The sequence below is a fragment of the Myiozetetes cayanensis genome, unplaced genomic scaffold (assembly GCF_022539395.1).
Source record: "Myiozetetes cayanensis isolate MyiCay16 unplaced genomic scaffold, myiCay2020 scf4, whole genome shotgun sequence".
In the NCBI taxonomy this organism is placed as follows: Eukaryota; Metazoa; Chordata; class Aves; order Passeriformes; family Tyrannidae; genus Myiozetetes; species Myiozetetes cayanensis.
Genome location: NW_026087631.1, coordinates 4778949 through 4792006, shown reverse-complemented (window position 1 = coordinate 4792006; position 13058 = coordinate 4778949). Strand labels below are relative to the sequence as shown.

Genomic DNA, 13058 nt, shown 5'->3' with positions numbered 1-13058 from the left:
AAAATAACCTGGTTTGTGGATAAATATTTGTAAATTCCAGGATAAATTACCTGTTTTCTGGATAAATAATATTTGTTGATCTGGCTTCCCGTGGAAGCACTTCTTTTGAAATCTTACGTGAGACTTACTCTTTAAATCTTCTGACCAAGCTGTTTCAACTATCTCAGAGCTTAAAGATGCCTCCTGCGGTATGTTAATGCCCTGTAGAATAATCTTCTGCCTTTTTTTATTGTGAGCAGACAATTAAAGTGTTGTTAACCTCATCTCTCTCTTCTCGCACAAGAGCTCCAAGCGAGAGTGGAAGCCTCTGGAGGAACACAGCTGCACAGATGTACCATGGCTGCTCTTATTCATCCTCTTCTGCATAGGAATGGTGAGTAAAACTCAGATAATTCCGTAACTTTTATATAGTTAAAGCATTTGCATCATAAGAAAGGAATTTTCAAGCCCTTCAGTAACTTCTTCACTGGGAAAGGTCAGGGTGTTTTTGCATGACAGCCATTGTCTGTAGAACTGAAATGGGCAGTATGTCCTTGGTAGGGATCCATAATTTATTGTTTGTGCCAATTCTTTCTTCAGCTCCTCTTCCCCTCCAGTTTCACTGGTAAGTGATTTCCATCATGGTGATGTATCACTTGATGTATCACTTGTATCCCTTGTTCTTTATGGGGGCTGTGGGTGTCCCAGAAGTGAGAGCTTTGAGTCTGGTAAACAGTTCTGTGAATCACAGTAAACTTTTTGTGAGAAACAAAGATTCTGAATATCCAAGAGTTGACTGCTTTTTTTGGGCGGTTGGTTTGTTTGGTTTTTGGTTTTGTTTGGTTTTGTTTGTTTGTTTGTTTTCGTTGCCTTTTCATTTTCCTTGGATGCTTAGTAGAAGCAGCTACTGTTAACAGCCATGCTACTAGTGGTAAGATCTTTCTTTCAAAATTATATCAGCTCTGTCCTGTGTGATGAAGCCATCATCTTTCTCAAGTCAGCCTCACAACACTCTAGACTTTAATATTAAAAAAACCAGACCTGTGAGAGCTGCAGATTACTGAAAACTAGCAGTACACTTCTTTTTGTCTTGTTTTGCTTCATGCCATTCCTCTTAAACAGTGAATGTCTATTGCTGTCTTGTACTGCTATGTTACAAGCAGTAGTCCTTAGGGGTTTGGGACTTAGATGCTGTCAGCTTTCTTTTCTGCTGTCCCTTGGTCTCTGGTGTTTGGAATAATTCCATTGAAAAATTTCTTCTACTTTCCCCAGAGTGTTTGTCAACGGCTGTGCTTCAAATGCAAAAACTATAATGGTTATTTAAAATCATATCAATTACAGTGTCACTGTAATGTGACTATCTTAAAATTGCAAAAAGTACGTTACTTCCTGAAACAAGTATCTCTCTTTTGTGTTTGGTTTTTTTTTTTCCTGGCTTTGTTGATGTTCCCTGGTTATTCGTGCATACCTGTTCCCCCAATAATAACTGTCTGCTATACATGACTGTCCCAAATTTTCCTAAGCAATATGATATACAGAGCAATTATCCTATTGGGTCACATGCCTTATTAGTTACTATTCTAGGGGATTTCGTTTGAAGGGTCAGGTTCCATGGCAAGTCAGGAGGGCATCTCTTGCACACTTGTAAATTAGCTCTGATAGAGAAGGGGTTGCATGATTTGCCTATGTATAAGGACAACAATTCTTGAACCAGCCAAGAACCTGAGGACTGCTGTATGTAAAATGCATGCTAGTATGTCCTTTACAGAATAGTAAGGGATCCGAGAAATCACAAGTGAGTGCTGGAAATCAGCTTGAATTATTATTACTAGTGATTGCCTTTTGCTCACTTTGCCCTTGTTTTCAGTTTGAATATTAAGACTATAAGTGCATTAGCAAGAGGAACATAATGACTGGCTTACTGTCTGGAATTTCTCTATTGATAGCCTGACCATTAGAGAAGGTCACTCTGCTGTATCTTCACACCTTTAAAACCACGTTTTCACTGCCCAGTTCATTACCTGTTGTCATCATCTCATCTGATCGTGCCACTGCCATCTGTTGCTTCACACATTTGTCTCAGCTGCTCAAATCTTAGCTTGCCTCACATGTGAAAACAAGTTAATTGATGGCAGTGGAGTGAGCTGATGATTCAGTTCTCCCTGTCAGTGGTGGTGTTAATGATGCTTTTGTGCCAGTCTCCTGTTTGCACAATCACCATCTTCATCTTGGTTTTGCTTGTGAAATGTGTCTGAAAGTTCACAGCAAGACCTGCCTACATGTTGGTATTTTCCACATTACCCTGTCTGAGCCATCTTGCTTTGTGCCTGTTTCCTTCCTGCATTTAAGTCCAGCATGAGGAACCACAGAAGCCTCGATATGGTCACTTGTTTTAAGAGCATTTCCTTAAAAGAAACTTTTGTTAGGTAGGCCTCTTCATTCTACCTCTTCTTTGAAAGCAAGTACTTCGAAGGAAAGAAAAAATCTAAAGGCAAGAAAATCTGGATTATGTGGAATTCTCTAAGATCCACAGTAATCCTTGACAGCTCCAGCTCTGCTTGTAGCTAGCTCTCCTTCTCTACCTGCTCTTGGTCTCCCTTCTGCTTCATGCAAAACTTGCTGACAATATGACTATCAAAAATACCACCTACAGGAGTCTTAACTATGCTTGTATAATATCCAGTGTTGGATGTCTGAATCCTCTTTTAAGTTACATTCCATTTTGTCATTGCACAACATTTCTCTATGATGGTCCTAGTCTTTCCTTTTACAGTCCGAAAGAATTTTTAGGCAACCTCCGCTTAGAAACAAATTAATAAAACTAACTTTTCCTAGCTGCCAAACAAAATATTGCTAAACTGTGGTTTGTTGTTTGCTTTGTTTTTTTTTTTTCCTCCTCTAGGGTTTTATCTGTGGCTATTCAATAGCTACAGGAGCAGCTGCAAGACTGCTTTCAGGATATGACAGTTATGGAAATATTTGTGGACAGAAAAATGTCAAGGTGGAGGGCATAGTCAACAGTGGTCTGGACCTTACACACAAGAAGTAAGTATGTGACTCATTTGCTGCATTGTGTAAACCAGGAAAGGCAAAACCTTTCTTCCTTTGAGAGTGGTTTTCAATAAAATGGGAAAAGGGATATGCTAACACATTCCTACTTGTCCTTTGGCACTTTTCTCACTTAGAGGACAACAATCTCTTGTAACAACCAGCAGCAGTACTTGAAGAGTGTTTATTGACAGATGTGCAATATGAGTATAGCTAAGACATGTAGGAATTACCTTTTCTTGGTATCCACTTCATGTAGGATATTGTATTAGGCCGCTGAAGAGTCTAGTTTGTTTGAAGAGTTTCAGGTGTGACAAGTATTTTCAGATATAGGAGCTGGGCTTTGATATCAGTTTAGAAAGGTTTGCTTTTGATGTTGTATGCTCAGTTTCTGCTGCTAGGTGAAGGGGGAGATGGGATATATCTAACACATTAAACTGTGAGCAGAACGTGTGTAAGTGACTTGTGGAGAAAATGCACAAAACTTTTAAGCAGCTCACACCTGTTACTAAGCAGTGTCATGTTAAAAACCATACTTTACAGTTAAGGCATTTCCCATGTGTTGTACAGAAAAACACCCTACTGTAGTAGTAGTAGTACTGGAGAACTAACAAAAATTCTGGACTTACAGGTTTAAAACATTTGTTGAGGTCTGTTTGCCAGTCAGTGCCCAGACTGCATCTGTACATTGTGGGTGACTTAAGAAAGTAAATTGTTTAGCCTGACCACAGAACAGTGGTACTGACAGACCAAAAAAAAAAAAAAGAGGAAGATATTTCTTTCACTGTTGATTCCTTCAAAGAACTAAAAAGTTATTAATTTCTGAGTATGATAACCTTTTGCTTCACACTTTCAGATTAACAGAAAATTGATGATTTGCATAAATTATTTTGGTAGGATGCTTTCTTAAGATCTACCTATTTGGAGTTGCCACACTAAAAACCTGATTTAAGATTTAATGTGACAGGGTAATTGGTGGTTACCAGAAGGATTTGAGATAAATAAAATGGCCTGAAATATTTTACAGATTTCTTCTGCCAAAAAAAACCCCCACTTCTTAATCTAATCTCATCTTCCAGGAGAGGTGAAAGACTTGAAATTCATGATGCATAGTTTTCCTATTTTTTTACATTAACATTTTAGTGCTTTCTAAACCCATGTGTATTCAATACAAAATTGTCATTCTGGTGTTCTGAGATAAAACGCAAATTCTAAAATCATAATTTTAAACTTACCTTTAGAAAGAAATGGTGTCTGAGTTCGTGGGAAGGTGGAGAAACTTAGATACCTTATTGAAATGTAATGATTACTATTGTAATAGTCTTCTACATTTGACACAAATCAGGCCATCGTGTGGAGAAACATCTACCACTGCTTAGTGGTTTCCTCTTGTAAAGGCAAGCTCAAAAGACAGCAAATAAAAAGAGAGACTATTTTTAACACAGTTAATAGACAGCCTGTTGTTTATTAAGAAGTCTTAATGAGGTTTAAAAGGATTATGTTTTTGTACCAAAGATGTTGTGGCTTGAGGCACAACCTAAGCAAATGAATAGATACACTTATATGGAATATCATCATCTCTATTTGCCTGAGAGTAAGAGAAAACCTTCTATCAAGGCAGATTGACTGTTCACATGAAGTGCCTGGTACAGTCCAGGGTAGCCACTTTTGGAAGAGATTGGTTCTTATATAAGCGAGTGATCCTTCATTCTCTCACACCCTATAGTTTCTTCTGAAAAATTGCCAAGCAAATTTAAAAAGCTCTCTGCTTTGCATCTGTCTCTAGCAGATGGAGTTTCTACAGTGTCTGAGGTGCAGTTCATGGGAGTATTTCTTGCTATTTTTATAGGAGTACTTTTCAGACAGACTGTAAAAGTAAGCTTTTCGTCCTGCCTGTACATTTCAGTTTGTGTAGAGAGGGAGGACTTTTAGGGTCCACAAATGCGGTTGTGAAAACATGGAGTTGTTTCATTTTGCTTGCAGGGTAATTCTGTTTTCATTTCCCAATCCAAGGGCAGAAAAGCTAAATCATCTGTAAAAATAACATTTTCTTCTTTGTACGTGACAGCAACCCATAGGCACTGTCATGTGGAAATGAAATGGATGTGGCCTGTGTGGATATGGAAATCTAGGTGGTAAGGGTGAAGAGTACAGTCCTCACAGGGATATGATTTGCCCTGTGTACATCAGATATGCTGAAACCACTGAGATGAAATGCTGGGAAGGAGGATTTTACAATTTGGTCTCATCAACAAAGAGTGGATCAGGCGTCTTGTTGTTTTTACCACGGAAATCACAGCACACTTTAATAATCTGTGCTCTAGTGTCAGATGTGGGGTTACACTCTAGGAGCGAATTCTAATTAAACCTATCTGCTTCAAGTAATCTCCCTTACAAGTTCTGATACTTATAAGGAGGTTAAAAAATAATGTTTTATTTGCAAATGAATGATGACCATGGCAGACAAATGTAAGTCCCTGAAATGCTAGTTCAGTCTGATTTTTCATCACCAGTGCTGCTTGGACAGAATTACAGAATTCAGTTTTTGCTGTCTACTCCAGTGTAAGGAGATGTGTTTATACTGCTATAGGGAATATATCATTCCACCTTAAAAAATGCCTTTGACCCCAGAAAATGGGGTTTAGGTAAGGGGAAAACCCAGGGAGAGTTTGCAAGCAAGCATACAGAGAATTTGGTTGAATGAAATTGCATATGCCCATACAGTTAAAGACATTGTTGACGCTAGGCTCTCATCTTGATTCAAGAGATTTATTGGCACAGATCAATTATGATATTTGATAGCTTGATCTGTGTGCCTTGAAAAAGGGAACCTGAACAAATAACAACCTGGGCAATTACTCCCTTTCAATCCAAACTCCCCATCCCTCACATGACTCTCCATACCGATAACAGTATTCTGTAGTCCACGTTGTAATATCTTTGTTACAGTTGATACACCATGAGAGCATGGGCTGTACACTCTAGCTGTTAATTTTTAGGCAATATTTAAGATGCTAGCTTTGTTTGTTCTAACTATTGTTAATGTTCAGATTATTAGCTCCAGGTTTCACCTTACTGCTCTCTACAGCTGCCTGAAAGGAAGCTGTGGAAAAGGAGGGGGATCAGTCTCTTCTCCCATGTAAAAATTGACAGGATGAGAGGAAGTGGCCTCAAGTTGTGTGAGGGGAGGTTTAGATTGGACATTACGAAAAATTTTTTTACCAAAAAGGATTATCAAGCCCAGGGGAGTAGCTGAGTCACCGTTCCTGGAGGTATTTAAGAGATGTGTAGGTGTGGTGCTTAGGGACATAGTTTAGTTGTGGACTTGGCAGTGTTGGGTTTACAGTTGGAGCAGATGATCTGAATGGTCTTTTCAAACCTAAAAGACTCTGTCATTCTAAATCTACCCTCTTTTAGTTTAAAGCCGTTCCCCCTTGTCCTGTCACTATTTGTCTGTGTGAAAAGTCACTTCCCCTCTTTTTCATAAGCCCCCTTTGAGTACTGGAAAGCTGCTATACATAAAGATGCACAAAGATGTTGTAAGTCTGCTGTACTGATTTTCATACAGCAAACACATCTTCATTTGCAGTGTTGAAGCATCTCTAACAGTGTGATTGCCTTGTTTACTTCAGTCTTTGTGTTGCTGATATAAGTTATATTGTTATCAACAAATTAGTCTATTGTTGATTGTAAATAACTGAAATTGCAGCACAAAGCGTGTAAGTACATTCTTCTAGGAAGAAAGAAAACCTGTTCTGTGATGACACAATATGAAATTTTCTGTGGTAAAATCACTTATTTTCTATAAGTAAGCTTTGTAAACAAGAATAAAATTAACCTTTTCTTCTGTAATGCTGGTGCCTGGCATTTTGATTCTTGTTTTAGCTGCTAGAAATTCAACAAAAATCTTATTTCTGTCTCCCTAGGCTATGGATTGAAGCCACAGATTTGATAGCTTGAAATTTTCGGTGCAACTCCTTTACTTCTGTCAGGACTGCCTCTGCACTTGCAGTGCAGTGTTTGAATTGCATGTGTCTGTTTAAGTGTATGCCTGCACAGCACACCTGTGTCAAAAGTGCATGAGACGCTGTAGTTGAGTGCATTTCTAAACTTCCAGAGTTCAGTTAAAATAGTAGTATTTTACAAAATATTCTGGCAAGGCACACATATGACACTTTCCAGGTTCACAAGCTCACGTATATCTGTGGATCCCTCAAGTACCAGCACGGCATCTCTGCTCACCTGGCACCCCTGCCCCATATCTGTCTCTTGAGTTCCTCCTGCTCTGCAGCTGATCCAGCGTGGTGCTAACTGGCAAACACTCACACTCTCGTCCCACAGGCACCCTAGGTCCTGTGAGCTTTGGGGAAGGTGCAGATGCCCAGCCCCTGTCAACAGCCAGCACCACGTGGGCCGTGACCGCTTATTCTGTGTCCTTCACCTCTGTAACTGTTTGGGTTTTTTTTTGTGGATGCATATTGTTCCCACCCCAGCAGGCCATTGCCAAGACCCCTCTCTGCCCCAGTCACTGGCACTGAGACCCCACTCCCTTCTGTAGCTGGCACCACAGGCCTAGGGCCCATAAACCCTGTCTGATTCTGGTTGCTGGCACCAAATCCCTCGTGCCCGTGACAGTCTCCCAAGTAGCTGGCACTTAATCCCTGCAGGACTTGCAGCATCCATACACATGGGATAGAGGCTGGAACTATGCACAGTGAGAGAGTTAAAGGATTTAATAACAGGATATGACAGATTGCAGTGATCAGATGCTGGGATCAGTGTACTGACCAACACCAGTTTGCATGGAACTGTCCCTTTTATCCCCCTTTCTGTCTGCCACCCTGTCCCATGCACACTTCCTCAGCAGCTGGCACAGTCCCACTGACCCCTCTTGCATTCTGTACCTGTGGGTTTGCATCCTTTTCAGCCACGTAGTCCCTGCCTGCAGTTTCTTAATAGCCGATCAATTATTGTGATTTACTGGGTTTGTTTCTGATTATTATATCTATTAAGACTTAAGTGGTTAACTTTTATGTCTGAGTGTCTCCCTCCTTTTCCTTATCATCTCAGTTTGTCAAGGTGCTTAACCAAATAGTCTTATTGAAAGTTAGTAATTTTCATGATCCACATAACCTTACCAGTTAATGTGACTGACTGGGTTTGTTCCCATCCTAACCCCCTATCACATGGGTCAGGTTTGACTCTGTAAGTTCTGTTTTGTAGCTTCTTTGACTAGATTACCTCAGATGAATAGACATTCCTCTTCCGTGCACGCTTATAGTATAGAATAGCAACTGCAGGAACTTGCCCTCATGAAGTGGAAGCTTTGACAGGAGTGTTCAGTTAAGATAACTATTGAACGTCCTGGTATTAACTCAAGAGTATTTTCTTTGAAATAAAGGAAAACTGTAGCTTACTGCTCACATACAGTTACTTTGAGTGTGTCTACGGGACAGAATTTTCATGTTTGCATTTGCTTCTCAGGGTTCAGTGGTCTATGGATTCCTGAGATGGGTTGTGTGTGCAAGTGAAAAAATGAGAAATAGCAGTAGATGATTTTCACTGAGATGTGGACAAGGAAAGGGAATGTTTTAAGAATGCAGGTAATTACCACATTACAGTTGACTTAGATTACATGGGTTTTGATGGACTTTCAGGAAGTAAGACTACTACATGCTTATTATTCTTGTATACTGACACTGGGTAATAGAACCGTAGACAGCAATTAGTGTACAGACAGAAGTTGTTCATGCAGGACCTAAATGCTTTCTAGGAATAGAAGGGATTTTACTGATTACAGAATGAATTCCTATCCTGAGGACTGCAAAAATAGAAATGGCATTTTATATGTTGGTTTGGTATTGATTTCTTATAATGATGTTAGAATATATGTAGAGAGTGTTTTAATGTGTAGTGTATCGCCAGAACTGTAGGAATTTGAAAGACTTGTTCAACTTCCGAGGAGAAAGGCATTCTTCATCTGTATTATACCATCAGTGGTCAGTTCTGTAGGGCTAGTGTTTGTGATGAAATGTGTACCAGCTAAGATGTTAGTTACCTAAGGATCTATAGTATGTACCTCATGCATTGGGTTTTTAAATGGCAGTGACTCATTGTGGAAAATTAAAACATAGAATCTCTTTAAAATACTGCACTTGAGCGTTCTGTCAAAATATCTGAACCATTTTTATTTCAAAGTTAATGCTGAAGTAATGTGTTCAATCATATGGTGTGGAAAATTGATCTAAACTAAAAAGCTGTTCTTGATTACCAGTGTTACGTGTTTCCATTAAAACAGCCATGGACTTTGTCCTTTTGCAGCAAAAGAGTAACTTTAGGGCATTTTTTGGGTCTTTTTAGAAAAATTTGGAAATCTTGAAGTCAAGTTTAAAGTTGGAGTGAAGGTTTGTGAATGTTTGGGCTCTTATTTGTGAAAAGGCATGGCAGGAATATTGCTGTTTTTAGGAATAGCACCATTTGAATGGACTTGAATCAGGTAGAGTTAAACATCCTTTCTTTGTGATCCAGAGCTATATAAATACCCATATACTTGTGGTGCATATGTTGAGTACATAAATTTTTTTGATCCACACAGTTATGATAATATGAAATTTACTCTGTTTCTGGGTAGACTGAATCAGTCAGTCTTGACTAAATCCTATAGTTTGAAATTTTGCTCAGTGTAATTGTTAATTCAAATAGAAATAATTTACCTTTTTTCCTTCCCTAGGTATGTATTCTTCTTGGATCCATGCAATATTGATCTAGTACATCAGAAGATCAAGTCTATTGCCTTGTGTGTATCAGCTTGTCCAAGGAAAGAACTAAAAACTCTGGCTGATATTCAGAAATTTGCAGAAACTAATGGTATGGAAAAAAACATGTTTGCTTTTGTTCATATACCAGATATTTTCACAGGATTAAAAAAAGACTCATGCATTAGCTTAGCTAAAACCAAAATATGTATGAAGGCATATGAATAGAAATAATGCTCTCTTTTCATTAAGCTAAAACATTACTTAATCTCATAGTGTGCTGCTGTTGCATCATGTCTTGGGCAGTACTGAAATCTTGTTGTCAGAACAGGGGTACCAAGTGTAACAAGGATTTGAAGGAGTGTCTTGGCTCCTAGGGAAATGTACTGGCGTTGCTGCTTAACAGTAGTGCTGTTGAAATAAATGTCCTCATGTGTATGGGGTTAGTGAGAGCAGTGCTGCTATTTAGTGGCACTTGTGGCACAGGGAATGACTGCGTGTGGGGAAAATATTCCTCCTGCTTTTCAGTGCTACAGTGTGGTTCCTGGTTTTTTTTTGTTTTGTTTTTGTGGGGGGTTTTTTTTGTTTGTTTTCTCATGCTTTTCTTTTAAAAAGAAAATTAAAGGAAACCAGCTCTATTAACAAGTGAAATACTATTCCTCATCTTCCCTAAGAGCAGTACTTTTTCTCAGTAGTAGTGTTACTGATACCACTAGCTCAGTTCCTATTTTAACAGTCTATGGAATAAAATGCCTAAGAAGTAACCAACTTTTCGACATTCAAAAGAAAGCAAAGATAAAAACTTAATTTAAGGAAATTTCAGGGGTATTCAGCTATTTAAGTGGGAACATTTTGTCCTAAACTTACCTTCTTATCTTTTTAAAGTGCTGCAGTAAAATTACCTTGCAAGGTGCTCGACTAAAGATGAGTCAATCTGAATGACCCAGTTCAAAGCATGCTGTGTTTCTTTTAACTAATGCAGGCCAGCTATTTGTTGGTATGAAGTTAAGGTCATTCGTAGTGGAGTTTAGGTATTTCTTGAAATAATGAGGTGCATCCATGTCTTACTTTATCACCAACACTGTTTCTGTGTTTATAAATGAAGTATCCTATTAGTTGTGCCTGAAATATGTTTAATGTAACTATCTTCTAAAGTGCAGTGAAAACCACTCTTCCCAAAACATGCTATGCTATGTCTCGTCCTCATGATTCTTTCTTAGTGCTTCAGATTTTAAAACCTAAACATATAATTTTTTTTAATTGACATTACAGAACAGTATTTTCAGTTTCCAGAAGCTTGGTCAAAAGTATGAAACCTGGTGTTAGATCAGAACAAAGTCGTTAATGAGTTGAATTCCAGATTATCATTATACGATGTTTGGTTTATCAAAACCAGGTATTATACTAAACTGATCTTTCCCTTTATAGATGAACTCTGTGCAAGACTGGAATCACACTGTTCAGAGAAATATTGTCGTATTCATGGTTATATTTCTGTTTGAATGTTCACCAACCTATGCAGGTTCCAAAAAGGGGTGGTTTGCAGCAAATGAACTGCTTAATTGCTGACTGTCTTAACTTCTATATATATATCTTGTAGAAGTTCAGCTGTGATTCAGTCTTGTAGTTGAGCAAGAATAGTGAATTAGTACCAAAACCATAGTACTTGGTAAGCAGAATATTTTTTCCAAGATCCACTTTGTAACTATGATAGTGGCTTTAAATTAATTAATACTAGGATTATGTTTGGCAGTCTGTTTTAAGTGACCATTGACTCCACTGTAAAAATGATAATGATGAAATCTGAGGACCTTGAACATGACTGCAAGAGCTTAATTGCAATTTCTGTGTTTGATCTATAGTTAGAATATAGAGTTCAGCTGTCAAACGCTGAAGAATGAGGGCAAGCTGTGGTTGGTCTTGTGATAACCAGTGCTGAATTTTTGCAGGCTCACAACTTACAACATTCAACAAGAAAACCATAGTAATGTTTTTAATATATGGGTAAAGAATGCAGTCAACTCTTAGTTTTGAGCCTTCCTGAAAGCTTTAACCCTTCCTGCATCCTGAAAATAGTTAATTGTGCTGGAGACAGAATCTCTGTAGGTTGTTGCATGTGCTTTTATAGGGTTGGCCATTTTCACCTGGTTCATATACCATCCCTGCAGTCACCTTACTTGTCCATGTACTTTGAAATTCTTTCATAAATTACTGCTTAAGAACTCTAAGAAATCATCTGTTGTGCCTCAGCCCATCAGGAGGTGGTGTGGTAAATTAAGTGTTTTTTTTTAAAATCTAAACATCTTTATCAAGATAGTAAAACATACTACAACATCCTTGTATTGACTAATGATTTTATCAATACCACATATGATCTTGCAGCTAACTTAGCATTTATGGTATCTTTCCTGAAGTGATAGAGGCACTTGATGGCCTCTACACAAGAGGACACAACTGCCAGTCCCAAAGGTTCAGAGCAGTTATGGCAGAGCTCTTATTTATGGTGCAGTACAGCTTGTATTTTTCTGTAAGCAAGATTATAAATAAGCATTTAGGGCAGGGAAAATGCTTGCTTGAGGCATGAAGATCATTTTACGACAAAGCAGCCTTTAAGCTTTCTGAATCAGTAACGCGCTTGCTCTTCTGCTGTGATTTGAGAAAAGCAGCTGATTTTGTGAATAACACATCACCATTTCAAGGCAGTAACTTCACTCCTACTCCTACCCCACTTGCTCACTCACAGTCAGGGATTTGCTGTACCTTCCCACCTAAGAAGAGAAGAAGCACATCCATTACGAAGCCAGGCTGATTTTAAGAAAACAGGGAACTGTGTGTCTTTAATCTATTCAGAACAATTGACATCCGGAACACTGGGAACCAGCTGGGATCTTTTGCAAGAGGAGGAAAAAGGGAAAGAAAAACCTGGGTGGTTCACCACTCAGATCTTTGCCCTGTGCAAAGGTGAAAGCTGTAAAATACAGAGGTGCTCCTGGCAGTGACGCAGAAAGGTGCAGTGTTATCTAAGAAATGTTCTAATGCGGTTCTCAAACAGCTATGCTAATCCTTGAGTTTGTAGAGCTATGGATTGGACACAGCTGAGAATGTTGTATGTTGTGAAGTGACTGCTGCTACTCTCCCCAGGATTTTCTCACCCAGCAGAACACCTCAGGCAGGGAGTATGTGTGATTCAATGTTTTTGTCGGTCTTGGCATATGTGTATTTTGAGGAGTGTGACTGAAAGCTGTTTTTCCCAGAAGCCTGATTGAGGCTTCAAAA

General features: G+C 38.8%; 1 protein-coding gene across 1 annotated transcript in view; it reads left to right on the top strand.

The window, feature by feature from the left end:
- Positions 1-262: 262 nt before the first annotated feature.
- The window catches only part of SLC44A1 (solute carrier family 44 member 1), a 50972-nt gene continuing 38176 nt past the window's right edge, over positions 263-13058 (top strand). The window contains exons 1-3 of the mRNA XM_050329429.1: positions 263-373; positions 2882-3024; positions 9758-9894. Coding sequence (XP_050185386.1) covers positions 371-373; positions 2882-3024; positions 9758-9894 — 283 coding nt within the window. The 5' untranslated portion in view covers positions 263-370. The remainder of the gene's footprint in view (positions 374-2881; positions 3025-9757; positions 9895-13058) is intronic.